Source organism: Cynocephalus volans, chromosome 5, assembly GCF_027409185.1.
Source record: "Cynocephalus volans isolate mCynVol1 chromosome 5, mCynVol1.pri, whole genome shotgun sequence".
NCBI classification, from domain to species: Eukaryota; Metazoa; Chordata; class Mammalia; order Dermoptera; family Cynocephalidae; genus Cynocephalus; species Cynocephalus volans.
Window position 1 is genome coordinate 12,344,214 of NC_084464.1, and position 22,043 is coordinate 12,366,256.

Consider the following 22,043-nt stretch of genomic DNA (forward strand, 5'->3'; position numbering starts at 1 on the left):
CTTGGGTTCTAACAGATGAGTGCAGCACCCATATCTTTCTCTACTTGGAAAGAAAAGCTAAAGGTTTGTTTCATATCTGCACAAATTATTGACTCTCCACTTAGAATCCATCATTTTTCATTGCAGAGGGCATCCACTTTTGCTATCTTTCAAAAATCTCTAAGGCTGTGTATAATTCACAGATCAGCATCATTGAAATCCCCTGGGAATCTTAAAAATGCACATGGACATATCCACCAGTTGAATCAAAATGTGCATTTTAACATGTTTTCCAGGTGATTTGATAGCACATTGAAGTCTGAGAGGTACTAAGCTAAAGCAATGGTTCTCATAGTGTGGTCCCTGAACTAACAGCATTAACATCACCTGGGAACTTAATAGAAATGCAAAATCTCAGGTCCTTTACCAAATCTTCCAAGTCACAAACTCTGGAAAGGGGTCCAACAACATGTGCTTTCACAAGGCTTCCAGATGATTCTGATACTCGTTAAAATTTGAGAACTACTGTTTCACATGGGATCACAGTTGTCATAGATTAAATGTCACTTGTGAGACTTGGGTCACCTGAGTTCATACCTGCAGGTCATTCAGCACTTCTTTTGCAGATAAAGCTGAGGATCGTCTGTTTGATCCAGGTTCGCCAGCCCAGAGAGATGCTCCCTAATTCTGCTGATATTTTCTGTTCTGGAATCATTTTGTTCACAGCTATCTGAAAGGAGATGTGGCAGGTGGAATGGGATGCGGCTGAAGTGCTGAGTCTGTTGATGTTGCTAGTCACACTTTGCCAGTCTCTTGGTTCGCCGGCTCAGAGGCTGTCAATGCATTTCCTCAGTGGTGACATTATGCTCAGCAACTCCACAAGTTCATACATTCTTCCTCTACCTGAGCCCTAATCTGGTTAAAAAGTAGAAGAAACATTTGTTATTGAATGTTTTAATCAATCAGCACATATTTCTTGACTATATACTCTTTGCAAAAGATTTTAAAAGATACAGAATACATATGATATTGCTCCTGCCCTCGATATAGATAGTGAGATAAGAATAACACACGAGAGCAAAGATCAAACGAAGGTCAGAACGCAAGCACTGCCATTCAGCCAATACCTCTCAAGGCTTCATGTCTTAGTTATTTTGTGCTGCTATATCAATATACCTTTCAACTGGGCAATTTATAATGAACAGAAATATACCAGCTCATGGTTCTGGAGGCTGGGAAGTCCAAGATCAAGAGGCTCGCATCTGATGAGGGCTTTCTTACTGTGTCATCCCATGACAAAAGGGCAGAGAGGGCAAGAGGGGGCAAGAGATCAAACTGGCAGCCTCAAGCCCTATTATTATCAGCATTAATCCATTCATGAGGGTGGAGCCCTCATGATCTAAACACCCGCCATTAGGCTCCAGCTCCCAACACTGTTGCTTTGGGGATTAAGCTTCCAACACGTGCATTCTGGGGGATACATCCAAACCATAGCACTCCATTAGCAGTGACTGTGGAGTAGGAGAAAGATCACTGAGTTGGAGTCAGGGGCAGCTGGATTCTGCTCTCAGCTCTGCCATTTGTCAACTGTGTGATATTGAATAAGTCAGTTTACCTCTCCAGCCTTCAATTTCCTCGTATGCTTCCTAAAAAGTAGTAATGTTTCATCAACATTGTTTCATCAACGAATCCTGTATCTCTCTATTTCTTGACCTTTAAGAAATAGCAGAAGAGTAAGATCTGGAATAGGAGAAATGCATGAAAAGTCTTACAATCCACTGCATAAAGTCTAAGCAGCAGATCCACATTTTGCAAGATAGACTGATTGACAAGTACGTGTATAAATAATAAAAGTTTGGGGTGGTGGTCAAAGAAGCAGTAGTTGAGAGTTGGAACATCCAAATTCTAGTCACTGCCCAATCAGTAAAGTATATTTTGGTGCGGGGAAAATACAAAATTAATCTGTCTAGGCTTCTGTTTTCATCCATAAATAAGTATATATAAATAAAATATATTTATATAAACTATATTTTTATATAAACTATATAAACTAAAGAAACTAAGGAAATTCTCTTTCTTGCATTGGGGACAAGATACCTTATTTTATGTTTATATTGCATATTACTTCTATTTGATACCATAGTCATAATTTATTTTTATTTTTTTAAAAGATGATTGGTAAGGGGATCTTAGCCCTTGACTTGGTGTTGTCAGCACCACGCTCTCCCAAGTGAGCTAACTGGCCATCCCTATATAGGGATCTGAACCTGTGGCCTTGGTGTTATCAGCACCACACTCTCCCAAGTGAGCCATGGGCTGGCCTCATAGTCATAATGTTAAAAATTCATATTTTATAAAATTCAAAGGTCAAAGGCCTCATTATGATGATACTGTAGGTCCTTAGCAATTTATATTTGTTTTTAAAGACCTCATTGCCTTGTATTTATTTCTAATCTGATATAAAATTAATCTTTCCTTGTCTAAAATAAGGGCTTATTGTTAAATTAACTTAATGTAAACTTTGGTTTTCAGCCTCACATTAAATAGCCTGATAACTTTTTTATAAGTTTCTAAAATAAGCCATCACTTTTATGCATAGCACAAATTAAATTCCTATCCAATCTGCTTCAGAAAGAAAGGAATCTTTCCACCATCGTATTTAATTTCTTCATATCTTGTGTTCATTAAATTCAGAAGTTAATAGTACATAAATAAAACATGGCTTTTACTGTATAAATTGCATGTCAAGTGCATGCATTTAATGGCTTAGAGAGGAAAAGAGAAAAACCTGGTAAACCAAGCATGCAGAACTTAGCCTTTTTTCTTTTCCTTTTTGTAGCTGAAAATCTAGCAATCTTCAGTACCTAGATTTAATTTGAAGACAAATTATAGTGTCATATGGTCTTTCTGTATTTAAATTAATCAAACCTAATGAACAGTTTTTCCATCCTCATTTAAAAAAATCTGTATCTTGATTTGTCAGTGGCTTACACGTAACGCGGAGTCTCCTGTAGCTGATGCGGCGAAGTTCTAGTGAATGTTTGTAAGTACCACACAATCAGGAATTCTTGGTGCGGTGATCATGGTGCTGCTTTACATCTTCCTGTTCATCATTTCTTCTTTGATTTTATATGTGTACTGTCTCAGGTAAGCTGCCTCAATTAGTTTGTTCTTCAGAGTGTTCAGACTCCACTCTTGTTGTTAAATTGTTAAGTTGTGAAAATGTGGTTAAAAAAGAGAAGTTAGAACCATCTCCACATCACTAGGGTAGCAATGTCCTTGGTTACACATAACAGTTGTCATGAAGATCAGCCAAGAAATTATTTGACTTTTAGGGAAATATTTTCCCCATAGTAGCCAGAGCTAATTTTGCTGTGGGTCATGATACTTGTTTCTTCAAACCAGGGACCAACAGGAAACAAAGAGTATTCCCTTGATATCTAAAGAAATCCTGGAAAATTTCCTGGGAAGCTTGTCTGCAATTCTCTTTTTCTCCTATTTTCAACCCGATTTCTTCCCACACTCCCCACCTCTGCCAAAATCAACAATAGTAGAATCATCCTTCAGCTTTGATCTTGAATAACATAAGGTTTGGCTTGCCAGGTCATCAGGTTAGCAAGCAGTGCGTGGGGGTGAAGAAAAGCAAGAAAAGCAACAAATACGAGATTGCGAAAAGTGCTAGGGAGACGTTTTACTCTGCTGAATGTTTCCTTTGCTTTGCAGAAGCTTTCTAGTCTGATGTAATCCCACTTGTCTATTTTTGCTTTTGTTGTGCTTTTGGTGTCATATCCATGAAATCATTGCCAATATCAATGGCATGAAGCTTTCTTCCCACATGTTCTTCTAGGAGATTTACAGTTTCATGTCTTATTATGTTTAAATCTTTAATCCATTTTGAGTTGATTTTTTTTATATGATGTAAGATAAGGATCCAATTCTATTCTTTTGCATGTGGATGGATATTCACTTTTTCCAACATTGTTTGTTGAAGAGACTATTCTTTCTCAATTGTGTATTCTTGGCACCCTTTTTGAAGATCAGTTGACTGCATATGTGTGGATTTATTTCTGGGCTCTCTATTCCATTGGTCTATTTCTGTCTTTATGCCAGTACTACACTATTTTAATTATTGCAGCTTTGTAATATAATCCAGCAATCCCACTTCTGGGTATTTATCTAAAAGAATTGAAATCGGGATTTCAAAGGTATTAGCATTCCCATGATCATGGTAGCACTATTAACAATAGCCATCTACAGATGAATGGATAATGCGGTACATACATACAATGAAATATAACTCATCTATAAAAAAAGAAAGAAATCCTTCAAGGTGGGATAATTTGAATGAACCTTGAGGACACTATGCTAAGTGAAATAAGCCAGTCACATAAGGATAAATACTGCATAATTCCACTTACATGAGTGTACTAGTCAGTTCCTCTTGCTTATAACAAAATACTTGGAACTGGGTAATTTATAAAGAAAATGAAAATTATTGCATACGGTTTCTGAGGCTAAGAAGTCCAAAGTCCATCTGGTGGTGGTAACAGTGACCCAGGGGTCTCACATTGCAAGATGGTGGAAGCAGAAAAAGACAGACTCTCCTCTTCTTTTAAAGTCCTCAGAACCACACCCCTGACCACCATTTTTAATCCATTCACTACTGCTTGGTACTACAATCCAATCACCTCTTCAAGGTTCCACCTTTCAATTACCATAGTAGGATTTCCCACCCTCATAACAGTCATAGTGGGGGCTAAGTTTCTAATACATAAAACATGGGGGATACAATTCAAGCTTCAATGAGTTTTGGGGGGACATAATTCAATCCACTACAGTGAGGTTATCTAAAATAGCCAGACTCACAGAAGCGGAGAACAGAATAAGAGATTTCCAAGGGCTGAGGGGAGGGGGTAAGAGGGAGTTACCATCCAAAGGTTATGAAGTTTTGGTTATACAAGTTGATTACATTCGAGAAATCTGCTTTACAACATTGTGTGTATAGTTAACAATACCGCATTGTGTGCTTAAAAATTTCTCGTGAAGGTAGATCTCATGTTAAGTGCTCTCACCAGAACTTTAAAATAAAAGTGCTAGAAAGAGATCAACACAGGGACCTCTACAAGCATAGAGAAAAGGAACCAGCACAGGGCTGGAGGAGAGTGGTAGTAGCCAAAGACTTCAGTGGAAATAGAACATTTGGGCAATCTTTGAAGCTTTATCATAATTCAGCTAGAAGAAAAATGGAGTCAAACATGTTTTCAAGCAAAGGGAAGATGTATAAAACCAAATGGTCTTGAGAAAGTGTGATATATTTGGCAAATCAAAGGTATGTTGACATAGATAGCATACAGGATACGGGGAAATGGCAATTGGCTGAAATGAGGTTGGAAGTGTAGTCAAGAACCAGATGATAAAAGACTTGGATATCATGCTGTGGAGCTTGAATTTGTTCTAATGGTAAAGTAAAAACTCCGAGGGATTTAAAATAACTCTCAGAAGATCATTCTGCTAGTAGATGGAAGACGGATTTAACAGCAGCCAGGATGGAAGCAGAAAGATCTAGTAGGAAAGCCATTTTGATAGTCGAGGCAAGGGGTGTCCAGAACCTTAACTAAAGAGAAAGACACTGGAAGTGGGCAGCTGGGATAAAGTTAAGCAATAGGAAAGCAGCAGAATGTAACTTGCGGGCTGGTTGAAAGCCAAAGGTGTAGAAGAGGATGACATTTAGCATAACCTCAAATTTTGGAGTTGAGCAGATTGGGAGATGGCTGAAGCATTCTCAGAGGCAGGGATTACCTACAGAGTAAACCTTTACAGGAGATAATGCATTAAATCTCCGTTCAGTTTGACCTTGAGATATCTTTGATATTGCCAAGGGATAGTATTTCATCAGCAGTTGGGTAGATGAGCAAAGAGCTCAGGGAAATCAATACAGACTATGAATTTGTGTGGCAGAAACATTGAGTGTCATCAGGCAGAGGCTAAATTGCAGTGGGCTGAGTGAAGGGTGAGGACTTAGAATCATTACTTACCAACAATTATTTTTTTGACATTTATTTGTACATATTTGCGGGGTACAATGTGTAGTTACAATATGTGCATATGCTATACATTGATTCATTTAGGGTAGATAGCGTAGCTTTGTACCTGTTAATCTGCCACTTCTCCTGCCAGAACTATGCATAAATGGAAAGTAGTTAGAAAAAGATATTTCCAAAAGGGTGGCTTTTAAATAGAGGTGTGGCTTGAATATATATCTATGCAAAGATGAAAATTGTGACAGGAAATATTTTAAACACCATAATATAAGGGAAGGTAATTGAGTGAGTGAAGTCTCTGAAGACACGAGGTACAGCACAGATCGGAACAAACCTTGGACTTGGGAAAAAGATCTTGTCCCTTGATGTGATAGAGAAAGATGTGTGGATGAATGCAGATTCCTGGAGTAGTAAAATTGCCTAAGCCTCCAGGGGATGTGTGTTGTTTAGTCATAGGCTTGGTTTATATTTTGACATGTCATAAGAACTGTATGCCATCTTTCCAGAGCATTTATTTTCCTGGGGAAGAGTAGAAAGTCTTCCCTGATTTCTCAGCTTTCATTTGACCACTAACTAGTTGTGTGGCTGTAAAGCAAGAATGTCCATTTGCAAGATTTTAGGCATTTTCTTGTTTAACATGATAAACATAACACATATGTATAGATTTTGTAAGATGCTCTACATAAATCATCACTTTATTATTTAAAATGACTAGGGATTCCCAGAAAAGTTAAAGAAATAAATTTTATGTTATGTAGTTTAGATTTTTGCAGAACTGAAAAAAATATCATAGAATGTTTTACATCATTTATTCCCACATCGATACAACCCTTCTCAATTAAAATACAGTGAATGTTTACAACCATGCTATTTACAGTCTAAGGTCTACATTTTTATTATCTATATTACTTGTAAAGTGTGAAAAAGTAAACACAGAATTTATACATGAAGTAACTAGGATTTAATCTTTTGCTACCTAACAGATGGGAGTTTGCTTTAAAATAGAATAGAAAGATTACCCCAAGGGCAGGTGTGGGTAGGAGGGGTGGGAAGCTCTGTAATGTGTGAAAAAACAATTAAGGAAAAAGCAAAGACAGATGGAATGCCTGGACATCATAGAGCATGAACCTGGAAAAATTCAGAAGAAATAACCAAGTTTTGTTCACTCTCTCAAGTCTTCCATGCTTACCCTGTCCTGTCAGAACAAGGCATGCTCAGTTACCTTGAGCAGGGTTTGCTTGTATTTCATAAGCAGATGCTCTTAAGATTCCTTCAGGTATTGATAGTTACATTAATCTCTCACAGAGAAAATATCTGTATTTTCCATATGAATAAAGTCACTCCAATATGTCAGCTGAAAAATCTCTCTTCGCTGCTGTTTCCAAAGTCTCTTTCTCTGCCCTGAGCTGCCAGTTCTTCCATGAAGCAAACCCTGTCCACAGCAGACACTTGTGGTCAATGAAGTGGGGTTTCTGGATATCAATAGCCAAAGAGACACAGAAATAATAACTCAGTGAAAAATGCTGATGTGGATTTGTACAGGCTGACTGATGTAGGTTGGCATTCTTGATCAGAATATTAAAGCAACAACCCTATGTCTTTCTGGGCTTTGGTATCAGTGATGTAAACACAATAGTCCTAACATGGCAAGCACTGTGAGATCAGGTCTGCGGTGCTGGCTGTTAATAAAGAAGTGTGTCTAGCTCTGGGCACTGGAAGCTCCACATTATGGGGACTGGCTGTGCGAGCTCAACACTTGACCCTGTTGAGTTTAGCTGATTGGCTCTGGTTCCTCCAAGAGCCTGAGACATTTCTTGCTGAAGGGTTTCTACTAGAAAAATTCTCTCTCCTCGTAGTCCTGATAAGAGAGTTAACTGGGACACCACCAGTTCTTTGCCTCTGTGCAAGGAAGTTCTTGAGCTGGCTATGAGTATTTGGACTTGATTCTGTAGTTTTAAGAGGGTATTAATATTTTTAATGATTTTTCTTATTCTGGAAAGAATATCTGTTATTTAGGGAAAAATTGAAACTACAGAAAAGAATCAAAAAGTAAATTAAAAAATGCCAATAATCTCACTCTCTAGGCAATATATTGTTAATCTTTTGATAAATTTGTTTCAACCTTTTTCCCACGTATATTTATTTTTACAAAGTTGAAATTATATACTGTAAGTACAACTTCATATGTTGATTTTAAACTTAAAATTATAAAATATTTTTAGATTCTTTATTAACTTTGTAAGCATTTAATGCCTACACAATATTTTATACCGTAGAAACAGTATGAAAACATTTAAATATTTCTTTATTGCTGGGCAATAGGTTGTTTCATCTTTTTGTACATCTTATAAATAATTCTGATGAACATCTTGAGGCACACAATCTTGCTCACACTTTAAATTATTCTTTGAAGAGTCCTAGAGACCCAGAGATATTGGTTCAGAGGGTCTGATTTTTTCTAAGACACTTGATAACTATTACAAAATTGTTTTCTATGGAATTTGTATTGATTTTTGCTTCTACACAGGGCATGAGGGAACTTAACAAACCGTGTTCACATAATTTGTTAACCTTTTCTTAATCTAATAGAAAAAATGAAATGTGCATGCCTTTGAATTTACTAGTTACTAAACATCCTTAATGTGCTTATGACTCATTCATATTCCCTTTTTGTAAATTGACATTTAAGTGTCCTTTGGCTTTCCTTTCTATAGAGCAAATGTTTTTCTTAGTTATATGAATTTTATATGTAATAACATTATTAACCCTTTTGTCATATTTTAACAGATATTTTCTCCATTTGTTAATCCCCTTTTAAAATTTATTTTTGATTTTTTAAAAAATAGATATTTAAAATTCATATAAAGTTTTAAAAATCATTTTTATGACATTAAATAACTCAGATTTTTAAAAATCCCTTCTCCTTCAGAAATTTTACAACGATTTACTTCTACTTTTATAAAGTTTAAAGGCTTTCCATTGAACTCCTTGTCATAAGCCACGTAGGATAGTTTTGAGATCTACAAGGGACATCATTTTTATCTTTTATTATACTGGTCTCCTGTTTAAGTTGGTTTTATTTTTAAATGTTCACTGTTTTGCCATTTTATCTTCCTGGGTTTTGTTTTAAGCAATTTTAATTCATCATTTTATGTTTCCAGTGTGATGGACAGAATAGGCTGCTTTTTTCCGGAGCTGCTTCTACAAAATTTACCTTTCTTCCCAAACTTACATAAGTGGCCAGATTTCTGCAAGATCTACAGCCCACCCATGACTGTCAGTGTGTTTGGCTTTGCAGAGTTTCTCATAACGCTTCCAAATAAAACCTCCACTGATATCATATGTATTCCTTAATTCTAAATCCTTTATCTGAATAGTACAAAACATCTACAGGCTGCTCAGACATTTCTTTATAATATGCAGAGAATAAGAAATCACAATTTAAATGTCAGTTAGATTTGTTTAAGCTTTTATATTCCTGGAAGCTGTACACAAATCTCAAAGACTGGTCGTCAAGTTAATTAGTTTGGGGGGGGGTGCTTATGTCTTCTTAATCATTGACTTAATAGTTCCAAATAGCCTTGTAAGTTTTAGCGGCTGTCATTTATTACTTAGGAAAATTAATTTAGATTAAAATAATTTAAAGACAGATTTTGATGAGAATATTATGAGCACATTCATTGTCTAGGGAATATGTATGAGATAATCAAAGATTTTTCACATTCTGAATCTTTCCACTGTGGAACATGAAAAAATATTCCACTTTCTCCAGTCTTCTTTATAATGTTCCTCAGTAAAGGCAACAGATTGTTTACCATGTAGAGGCCAAACTTCTAAAATTTATGTAATTAATTTATAGCTAAACAATTTTCATTCCCTGAAATTATCACCTAGTTCATGGGCACATTGTGCCTTGAAAGGCAGAAATGAACTACGTGCACAAGAGACTCACTTGTATAGGAATAGACCTATTTAAAAAATTTAGGTACTACATGTGTCAGCTCCAGTAAACTGAATGATTGTAACCAAAATGGCTCATTGCTGGGGGTCCAGATAACTTCAGTGAACACCAACTTGCTGAAAGCCTATTGGTGTTTTTCCCCCTTTACTCTTCAGACCCTAAGCTCTCTGTCTTGGGCATTTGAGGCCGGGCTGTGTTCTGATTCCTCTTCCACATCTTTCTCAGCAGATTGAGTGCTCTGTTTCCACCCCAGCTCTCCCTATCTGTAGCTGCAAGAGGCCAGGTCAGAAATAAATTAAACATTCTTTGACATGATGTTTGTTGTCTTATAAAGACAAAATAAAAGTTGGTCATTAGGACTAAAGAGTTCATTGGTAATTTTGTGAATTGACTTTGTTAACTAGTCTGTATCCGATACGTTTAGGATGAGAGAAACTAAAATAATCTACCGGAACCTCTATTTCCATCCCAAGCCTATGGGAAATGGAGCATGTGAGTTTTGACCAATGACAAGCAGGTGACAAGAAGATATGTGTACCTGGATGAAGTGACAAGGTGCAGATTGTCTGGTTGGCTCAATCCAAATCACTGGCTTGAGCTTACTTTAGGTCATTGTGATGAGAAATTTCCTTTTCCACTTTCATGTAAGTACTTGCATCTGATAGCACGGTTAATCTGTATGGGCCAGTGCCATTCCCCATGTATCTCTGTCAGCAACGTTTATAATCTCTAAAACTACTCCCGAAAAATTTTCACCATCCTTATCACTAAAACAATTGAACAAATAGCCATACAAAAAGAAAAACTATTTTGGATTGCTGCCACAAACTAAGGAGGTTTACATGTGCATAAAAGTGATGTGTTGAACTCTCTGCACCATGTATTTTAATGTTACGTAAGTAGTCAAGCCACAATGAAATAGAAATACTGTGACAAAACAACATGAAGGTCTTGGACCATGAACTTACTGCAAGGCTATTGACTCTGTAACTTGCCCTTCTCTCCTCTGTACCAAGAAAAAATGACTGGAATGCAAAAAAATACAACAAATATTTGTTGAATTAAAAACATGAATAAATAAATGAATATATTTTCTTATATGGTAAAGACACACTTTCCCTTTGAAATAACACGTAACTTTTGGAAGTATTCTTGTACACCAAAGGATATTTATATCATAACTAGAAACCTAAGATAGGATTGTGTTTGGAACTGGGCAGGGGGAGGGGAGATTCTTGATTACTTCTCACTGTGTGCTCATTTTTATTTTCTAAATTTCTTTTTTCTTCTTCTAAAATTCTGTTTCCCTTCTCTATTATCCTCTTGCTCTTTGTTCTCCCTTGTATTTCTGTTTTTCCCTGTTTAGTATGATTTTAAAACAAAGCTGTTTGAATTTCGATTACTACTAAACAGAATGGTAAGTACTCAAGTGTTTCTAGAAAACAAAAACTGTCTTCATACATATCAATACTTTGATGTCATACACCTCATTTAAAGTGTTCAATGATTCTGCTATAGATATGTGGATTTTAACATGTAAAAAAAAAAAGAATGAATTTCAGCAAGTATATGCTGGTTGCACTAAAACAAGTTTGACTATTTCTGTACTGTCTGTTCAGAACTATACCTGCATCATTCTAATGTAATTAAACCAGTAAATAAGTAGTTTTCCATCTTACATCATAAGCCCGTTGACTATGATAAAGTGTAAAGTCACATCACCAAACTCACCTGGAATTTCTGGAGTTAGAAACAAGCAATTGTATTTTTTTTCTCTTCATAGATATTTGCATTTAGAGCTAGTTGAAGTTATAGATTCAATCCTTTTCACGACCCTTAAAATACTATATTAGCTAAATGTTCACACTTGTCCTTTTTAGCTTTAAAAGAAATGTCACATACTAGGTTTTTGTAAATGACCCGCATTCAGATGTGAGCCAAACATAATAGCTTCTGCCACTCACCAGGCAATGAATTGCTGCAAATGTAGGACACAGGGCAGAGGACTTTGTAAATTACTTTGTTTCGTTGGCCATCATCAGAACCTGTGGCATAATATGTGACCCATTTCTATGAACAATAATGCCTAAGGCTTACAGACAGGTGGAATGTAGTTTCACTTTTAATTACATTTTGAAAAAATAATTTAAGAATATTAAAATTTCAAACATAGTGAATAGTTGTATCATTAAAATAGATCTAAATTTGCAACCATCACTATAGTGATGTGTATTTCAATAGAAAATTATAAGATTTTAGCTTTTTATTAAAAAGCAACTCAAACGTATAAAAATTCAAGAATAGTATAACAGCTTGTATAGTCTCCTCCTAGATATACCAATTGTTTAAATTTTTTCATGTTTACTTTTCTTTCACCCAATATGATCAAATATCTTTAATTTTGTATAATTCAATTTGGTATTCACACAAACACACACACTTCCAAAATGGCAGAAGGTGGATGAAAATACATGTGCATGTGTTACTTATGACCCATTTGAATGAATAATAAACTTTCATAACTAAATACGTTCATGAAAAATTTAAACTTAATATTTTATTAAATGTTGTATATACAGAGAGAATAGTCTGTTGCTCTCTTTCAACGTTACCAAAACCCTATTTATTTATATAATTGAAACCATTTTTATATTGTTTATCTTTACAAAACTTCTCCTAACATTTAGTCAGACTTTAAACTTCTAAGGAGAACCAGAAAAGCAGAAGTTCAACAGATGTACAAAAAGATAAAATATCTTTTTCTTCAAAAGAATAATTCACTTTTCGATAGATATTGCTCGAATGATTATATCATCAAAAGAATTACATAAATATCAATGTTCAATTTATTTATTTTATTATTTTGCTTATATAACTATATACTGTTTTCTCCTTGTTTATAGAAGCTGGCTTTATGGAGCTGGAAAATATGCTATAAACTAATAAAGGTTGGTAAATTGGCTCATTAACAACCCTTCATGGAACTTTTCACTGGAAAATGCCACCCAAAATGGCAAGAAAAAAAATTTTTTAAGTAAAACTATAATGCAATTAATCTTTGTACAGCTTTCCATATTCCAGTGTGCCATTTTTTTTCTCTTTCAAAACACTTGTTTACCATCCTGTAGATCCAGGCTTGGATGTTTACATAATTATTCCTTCAAACAGAATGAAGACAAAATAAAGAGAAGATGACGTTTTCTGGGCAAAAGAAACAGAAGCCAGCAGAAACAGGATTGTGATTCCTAATTAATTCAAAGTTAATTGCATTGTTGATAATCCTGCACTTAAAATCTTCATATAGGAAATGTTTATGGCAGCAGATCGACAGTAATTTAACTACATTAAATCTTACCACCATGAAAAGAAAAAGATAAATGTTACATGAAATGAACTTAAGAGAACGGCAAAGACTAGTTCTTGTTTAACAAGGCCACTAGTAAATCATTCAAATGGGTGACCTAGAATCTCAAAGCACAGTAAGAGCAGTAGCTGTGTGTTTGGATGGCACAAGCCATATGGCTTTTCTTTGCTTTTATTTTCACTCTGTGATAAATGCAAAATAGTTGAGAAAAAAAAAAAAAAAAAGAGGACGTATAGAAGATCTTATGTGGCAGCTAAAAGTCAAAAAAGTCTATTTTATTATTTTGGAAAGAATCAAGGTAGAGGGAGTTAAATGAAGATCAGCATCGTATCAGTTATTTTAACTGATGAGCCAGCATGCTAGAGTACAATGAACTTGGAAGCTAACTCTGAGTTTAAATTCTGTCTTTGTTTCTTACTGTATTAGTACATTTCTGTTTCTTCTAACAAAATACCTGGAACTGGGTCATTTGTAAAGAAACAATATTTATTGCTTACAGTTTCTGAGTCTGGGAAGTCCAAAGTCCAGGGAACATACCAGACGAGAGAGCCTTGTTGGCGGGTAGTGACTCTTCAGAGCAAAGCAGGGTGTCACATGGTGGATGGCTGAGCAGAGAGAGAGACTAAAATCCTCACTGCCTCTTCTTTTAAAGCCCTCAGTACCATGACAATGACCACCATTAAATCATCAAGTGGATTAATCCATTCACTATGTCATGGTCCTCATAGTCTAATCACCTCTTCAAGGCCCCACCTCTCAATTACTATAATAGGATTTCCCACCCTCTAAACAGTTACAGTGGGAATTAAGCTTCAATGAGTTTGGGGGGACATTCAATCCATAGCTCTTATAAACACGAAGGCTAACTTTTTTTTTATTTTAGTGTGTTAATATGTAAAAGGCAGGATTAAGGTGAGGCTTAAGCCACCATGGATGTGAAATTGACTGTCATTATAAAGGAAAATCAATAAACTCCAGTATTCATTATCTAGACTATTTAAAACAAAATATAATTATTGTGATCATTGAAATAAAATACTTCCAGTTCTCTACTTTGAATGGGTAGATTGATAGTCCAATTTATATCTTGGGCCTTTTAAGAAAATGTATTTCTCCCCAAGGTAGTTTACGGACACTGATACATAAGGAATCTTGGTCTGGCCTAGGGGCTGTTAGTGGCACAATTCGGTGATTCTTCAATTAGTTTCAGATGTACATGGTGAGCCAAACATACGCTAAATCAAAAGATAAATATGATATTTCCCCAGATTTTCAATTTTACTTGAAGTTTTGAAAAATAAAACATATATTAAAATAAATACTAGTAGATTAGAGGTAGTATACACATTTTTTCTACCTTTAGGGGTATTTAATGGAACCATTTTATAAGTATTGGCCTAATTAATGTCTATAGTACTCATCTCAATGTTACTTAATATCAAAGAATTAATATTTTTGTTAAAGTATTAATTTTTTGGTAAGGTACTATTACTTTATTAGTATCCCAAGAAAAACAGTGATTTTCTGAGTTAATATTTGGAGTTGTTTTGAAAAGTGGTAAAAGATGAAATGAGTGTTTATCAGGTTAAGTGCTTCAGCTAATTGGTCCATTTATCATTCAAGTTGGAAAACAACCAACTAAGCGGTATCTCTGTGCTGACTGAATGACCTGGATCCAATGGAGTTTCTACTACACAGGCAGGAAGAGTGAACCCGATTTTAAATTTCCTTTAGATAAATTCCTCACATTGGAATTAATTTGGATATTCATAATCCAAATTCATGGCTAAACACTTATCAGTTTTCTACAGTCTATTACTTATACATGAAAAATCAGAAGTAGTAAGCTCACAGGAAATAACTACAAAAAAAATCCCCCAGATTGCTGTGGTTGGGTTATGATATTTAGCTGAGGAAATTATCAAATAATTTCTGGAATCTTAATCATCAAATAACTTCTGAAGAAAAGAATGGGAACAATGAGCTAAATAAATGAGTTAATAAAATAAAAATAAATTATTTAACATGGGAGAAAAAGTAAATGAGATTTGAGAAACATAAAAACAAATAACAGATGATTTTGTTCTTAGGTTGCACAGTGATTCTTGGACACAAGATGCATTTCAGCATATCCGAAGTGAAGAAACCAAGTTTTTTATACCATATGACTTGGAGATTTCTAATCAGGAGCTAAGTTATATAGTGAAAAGATCTGCGCTATGGAGAGGAGTCCATGGTGAAAGAAGAAAGGCGAGCTGGATTGAAGTAGATTTGTTTTCTGACTGTGCAAAAGAAACTCACTCTACTAGCATGTCACCAATTTGTTACATTTTCTCATGTTGCTCTTGAAATTATTTACTGTTGTATATGACTGCCACCCTTGTACAAATCTTCCAACTTGATATTATATTGTTTATTTAATTCATTGTAATGGGATACTAGACTAGGTGGTTCTTATAGTTTAGCACTGTTATTTTCTAAGAGAAATATCTACTAATATCTGCTCTATGTGTATTGGGCAAAACTGCACAAGGAGTGTGAAGAATACAGAAGAAGCTGATGTAGTCTCCACATGTGAAAAGATTGTTGGCTTTAATGTAGCCTTGAGTGAACAGGAAGAAGAGACTGCTCTTTCAGTCTTTCTCCTTCAATGCCTTTGTCAGTTCGTACCCTGGATTCTCTTTCCTCTTTTGGTAATCTCCTTTACAGACTTCTTTGGCTCTAATTTCTCATTCAGCTTCTTCTATGTTAATGTCTTCCAGGGTTTTGTACCTGTTTTTTTTTTTTTTTAACTCTTCTTACTATACACATTGTCTTCCTGTTAACCTCCTTTCAAACTGTCTTCCATCCTGCTGAAGATTCTCAAGTGTCTATCTGGAGGAAACACCTCCCTTCTGAGTCCCATGCTATATAATCCAATACCTTACTTGAGGTCTCCAGGTGGATGTCTCAAAGATACCTAAAACCCAGTATGGTCCAAACAAAATCTACTTCACACCTATTGCCTAATTAATTAATTAATTAATTAACACGTTACATTTCACCCATATCACGAAAGCACAGCATTCATACTTTTTATTTTTATTTATTTTTATTTATTTATTTTTAAATTTTATTTTGTCGATATACATTGTGGCTGATTATTGCTCCCCATCACCAAAACCTCCCTCCCTTCTCCCTCCCCCCCTCCCCCCCAACAATGTCCTTTCTGTTTGCTTGTCGTATCAACTTCAAATAATTGTGGTTGTTATATCTTCTTCCCCCCCCCCCAGTTTGTGTGTGTGTGTGTGTGTGTGTGTGAATTTATTTATTTATTTTTAGCTCCCACCAATAAGTGAGAACATGTGGTATTTCTCTTTCTGTGCCTGACTTGTTTCACTTAATATAATTCTCTCAAGGTCCATCCATGTTGTTGCAAAATACTTTTAATAGTCTCTATACATAGTGTTTTCATCTACTCTGAATCACAGAGGTCCAAAACTTAGAGTTTTCCTAGACTTCTCCCTGACTTCTAGACTTTTCTTTTATTGGATCTATTGATTCTACTTTCTTAATATCTTCTCTATGGCATTTGCTACTACCGTACATAGACCCAGACCTTTAATACCCAGCTGCTGTAGCCCAGGCAAGACTTTGCTAACTCCGTTCTCTAACTTCAGTCTCACACTGCAGTTGCCCTGTCTTCACACCGTCCATGAATTCACTTTGTTCAAGTGACATTTCTAAAAGGCAGATATGACCTTACGTTTTCTTGTTATAATTCCCATTACCTGAAGAATAAAAGCCCAAATTCTTAATATTATGTAATTGCTGTTTAATCTGATTGTTTCTTATCTTCTCAGCCACATCTCCTGTAACCACATTCTTCTTACCAAAGATGCTTCTTACCAAAATATGATTAAGCCATATAAAAAATATGAATCATTTGTTAAATATGTCATCTTGTTTCACATTCCCGTACAGTTCTCTCTGCTTGGAGGGGAACCCTCCCGACTCCTCATACACTACGTAGCAAACCAGTCATTCTGCCAGGGCTCAGCTCAAATGGTTCCTCTGTGGAGCCAACCCAGAGAGGACCATTTCCTTCTTGCCAAAACTGCCTGTTTTACCTGACACTTCTAGCATCCAGCACACAATTTGGGAATTACCTGTTTATGTGTCCCTCTTTCTTTTGAGACTAAGATCTCATTGTGGAATAAAAGAGTGAATTCTCTGTCTTTATGTCCTCAAACTCTAACATGGTCTATAGAATATAGTACCTCTTTACTGACTATTTGTTCAATACATAAAAGAATGCATGCATGAATAGTTGACTGATTGAACATATTTAGTTTGCCCATAGAATGAACCTATAATGTACCTCATTGCATTCCCTAACTTAAAACATTAACTTCTTAAAAAATTTCACATGAATTCTGTTAATATATTCAACATGCCTAAATTTCTGTTTATTTCACAGTTAATGTAACATTACAGCAGACATTTCTAAGATCACTGTTCCTGACCTGAAGCAAAAACAAATTTCACTTTACCATATATTCATTCTGGTTTCATTTTTTTCATCCTTGACTCACAGCATGAATAAAAGTTAAAAACTGTGGAAATTATCTTAAAATTAAACAAAGAGCACATCCTCTCTAGGATAATTTCAGACTGCCCGTGGTGGGTAGAGTGTGTTTTATTTTATTACTAGGTTTCACAATATGGAAGTTTAGGAATTTGGAAGCAATCCAAAGTTGAGTATGAGAGTGGTTTGAGCTGAATGACAGTACCTAAAAAGAGAAAACAGAGAAAAATAATTATCTGAGTATTTATCATTTATATTTTAGCAAGGGAGGAGACAAAGGAGAGAAAGAGCCCATGCACACTAATCCTTAGGTACTAGAAGGAAACTTAAAGGAGGTTGTGAAATTATTTAATTCTTTAAATTTAACATTTATACTCTTCTTTGTAAAATGACTTAGCCGACTCATGATGTGCAGGAGCAGAATTAAGGAGAAGATCTCAAACCTCCAATGCTCATAATTCTGTGTGTGCACATGTAAATTAATCAAAGAAAAGACAATTTGATTAAATGTAATTAAAATATCAAAGGCATTTGGGTCTTAAGTAAAATATTTTGTGTTAGATTCAGTTGGACCATTAAAAGAAATTCATATATATATATATATATAGATAGATAGATAGATAGATAGATAATTGATTGCTGTTTCTTTTACAACATGTATAGACACAACCTCCACCGGTGGTAGGAGTCATAGAGATGTTTATGCAAATCATTTGAAAATTTGTAAAGCACCTGTTATTTTTTGTTATTGGGGTTATGCTTGTTAAGCATATAAAAGCATTCCCAAACTTGAATGAATAGACATATATATTTTATTTGTTATGCCTCTTCATGCCCTGGGTATTTATACCATGAAGACTTCCTCTTCCTTATGATTAATTTGTATATATTATTCTTCTTACGCTGTCCTATGTTTGCTTGTTCAGTTTATTTCAATAGGGAAGCAAGGTAACCCTATTGAATAATTGATGTACTAATCTCAAGATATAATACCAGTTTAATTGAGAACCATCATCTATAATCTAAAATGCAAAATTATGAGTAGAATAGACATTTTAATATAAAAGTATTTCAAGTAAGTAGTCTAGAATTCTCGTGCTTTAAAAATTTGATCTAGATGTTTGCCATAGTGCTAGCTATTAAGCATGTGCTTCTCATTTTTATGATCTATAATAAAAATTGCCCCATAAATGGACACTTTATAATATGCTTAATTTCCTTTTGTTAAATTGACAAATGCAAAAGCACAGAACACATTTACAGTATGATGAAAATTTGGGATTATTGCATTTTATAATTTTTATATTGTTCATACATATGATTTGTCATTTGTGGAAAGACAGCCAGAAGATAATTTCAAAATATTTCAGCCATTTTTATGATAAGGAAAAGGTCACTTTCAGTAGTCAGAAAAGACATCATTCTATTAAACTAATTTGCCTACATGCAAATTTTGTCATTTTTATCTCATTAACTATTTATCATGGAGTAAAAAAATATATATTCATGAAGGGGCAGCTCACAGCCTGATGGAGCTGGAACTAATATTTTGCAACTCTAATGATTTTTTGCATCCTTAATTAGATAGCATAAGGTTGATATGATTAGGTCAGGATGTAGTGTTTTTCATTAAAATACATTTTAGAAGCTGTATTCATAATCTGCCCTTGCAATTAAATAATGAGCCTATGAATTTAATATTATCGACCCAATTATTATCCCATGCAAACGTATATCTTTAATAAATTTGTGCCGTAGGACCTTCATTAGCAACAGAAAGAATAGTATTTCTATGTACACAGATTGAATGGTTATGGTTAAACTTATACAATGGTTTTAAACATATCAGGAAGCAAAGCTTCAATACCTAAGCATTTAATTCCAAAATGTACCTTACTATTTGTTGAAGACTAATTTACACTGTAATTATTTTCTTAAAGAAACTACCACTTTAAAACAGGCTATTGAAGCTCATAAAAGTAGCAGGATATTAGGCAGAGATGGAGGGTTTGAGAAAGTTGTGCATCATGGGACAAGGGAGTATAAATTTAGAGATCCATTCAAGAGCAGAATTGGAACACATAAAAACTGCAACGTCTATTTCTCAAGTATCTGTACTATCCAAGAACAACCATATACAATTAAAGAGATTATTATTTTTGTAGTTGTATGTTAGAATAGTTTTTGTTAATGGAAGTATGTAAGGTACTCTGAGAAGGAAGTGCCTGCCTCTTATTGTGAATGTACACAGGAAAACACAGACATACATAGAAACAAACCCTGTTTCCTCGTCTTTTGTAAGAGCTGCTACTGCTCTAGTACTTTTGTGCAGTAGCACACTAACAATGGTTGTTTGAGATCTTTAGTGCATTCTTGGTGAAATTCTATTACAAAGGTTAATTTATAATTTTTTAGTAAAAGAAGGTAATTAAGGAAAACTGAACCCTCATTTAGTAATGAATTATATAGAGTGGTAAAACTAAGCTTGTGGACAATGTGTCAGTAGGACTACAGTGTTTTTCTAGAACTAGGGCTTATTTCTACTTGGGGAACACAGTCAGGGTGGGGAAAAGGTAAAGCTTTGATTGAGGTCATGAAAAGCAAGCAGGTAGCCAAGCAGATAAAATGGAAGCATGTTGATGGAGATTTGGGGGAAACACTTAGACTTTTCCATGTAAAAGGAGACAGCGGATGGACGTAAAATGACAGGAAATACCAAGGCGAGTCTGAAAACTGAAAGCAATTTGTTCCGGCTAGAACAAAGGGCAGAAGGGTGCAGACTGAATAAAATAATAAACAAAAGTAACTCATTCAGGTAAGATTCTGGGTAGTGTTTGCATTGAACTCTATAAATTGCCTATTTTAAAGTTCTAACTAATACTCTTATCTCTTGGGAAGTAAATTGTTTAATGTACTCTGTTTAATAATAGTTCAGTCTTCCATCATTAAGAGTTGTTCATTCATTGGAATGTCTAAATCATCTGTAGTGTTTCCTATCCAATTCAGTGCAATCCCACAATCACTTATGAATTACGTATCACATGTCATCAAGTGTGCATCATTGACCTGCAGTGAAGGGATGGGCCCAAGGCTTTAAGTGTTTTGCATGCTTCATGGGGGACCTGAAAGTAGGTGAGTGTAAATAGAAAGCTGAATTGGACCTAGCCAAATCTAAAATTAGAAATGGAATGTGGGAGCATGTGGAAATGGAAACCAGGAGTCAGACTGAATGCAAAATGGTGTATGAGAGAGTGTTGACTACAAAACAGAAACCCTTGACACTTGTTGGTTCAAGCACAAACAGGTTGTCTTGATTATAGGAGGTGGGAAGAGGGACCTAGCTCAGTTAGAACTAAGGAGCCCCTGAGATAGCAAGGAACAAAAGAAGGGCACTCAGCAACCTAGATGTAACACTTCTGATCTCCTGATGGCGGTTTTGGTGGAACTTTACACCCATAGGCTTTACCTTTGCAGGCTACCATCTCTAAATTGACTGAAAGCCTTTTGACACAAAGTGTTAGGCACTGAGTTAAGTACCCACAAATAGGAAATAAGCATGTTGCACTGCCAGACAGAATTGTCACGAAGGAGACATGAGCTGAAAGGAAGGAAGGTCAATGAACTATTGTTTCTCGCAGTCAACAGACTAGGTGATAAAATATATGTATATATTTCGCATTGAAAAATAATGTTTTTTTCAGTGAAGAACGTATCCTATGTGTCAGAGTAAACACAACCTAATAATATGCCTAAATGATCTTAAACAAAGAGGTTTCTGTTTAATAATCAAATGTATATTCTGAAGTCAACATCTGGTGTTTTTTCCTTCCTGCATTGACAAAATTCTCAGTTCTACATAAGCATGAATACAGTTATCTTTTAAAGGTTTTTATATAAATGTGGACTGGAATTAGGACTACTAACATTGTGTAAGTTCCAGTTCTCATGCAGTGAAGGATTTTTATTGACCCAACTAATCTGAAGATACAAATCTTCAGTACAATTAAAAATATACATATAAGAAGGATGATTTTAAAAAGGTATATAGCAATGAACATTTTTCTTTTGCTTTGTTCTTTAAATCATAACAAGCAAGAAACAGAGGAAAATGTTCTGTCTTGGTAGGTAGAG

General features: G+C 35.0%; 1 protein-coding gene across 1 annotated transcript in view; it reads left to right on the forward strand.

Moving 5' to 3' along the window:
* LOC134378885 (uncharacterized) overlaps positions 1-22,043 on the forward strand; it is a 311,104-nt gene that overhangs the window by 225,953 nt on the left and 63,108 nt on the right. The window contains 2 exon segments of the mRNA XM_063098198.1: positions 2,963-3,126; positions 15,436-15,595. Coding sequence (XP_062954268.1) covers positions 2,963-3,126; positions 15,436-15,595 — 324 coding nt within the window.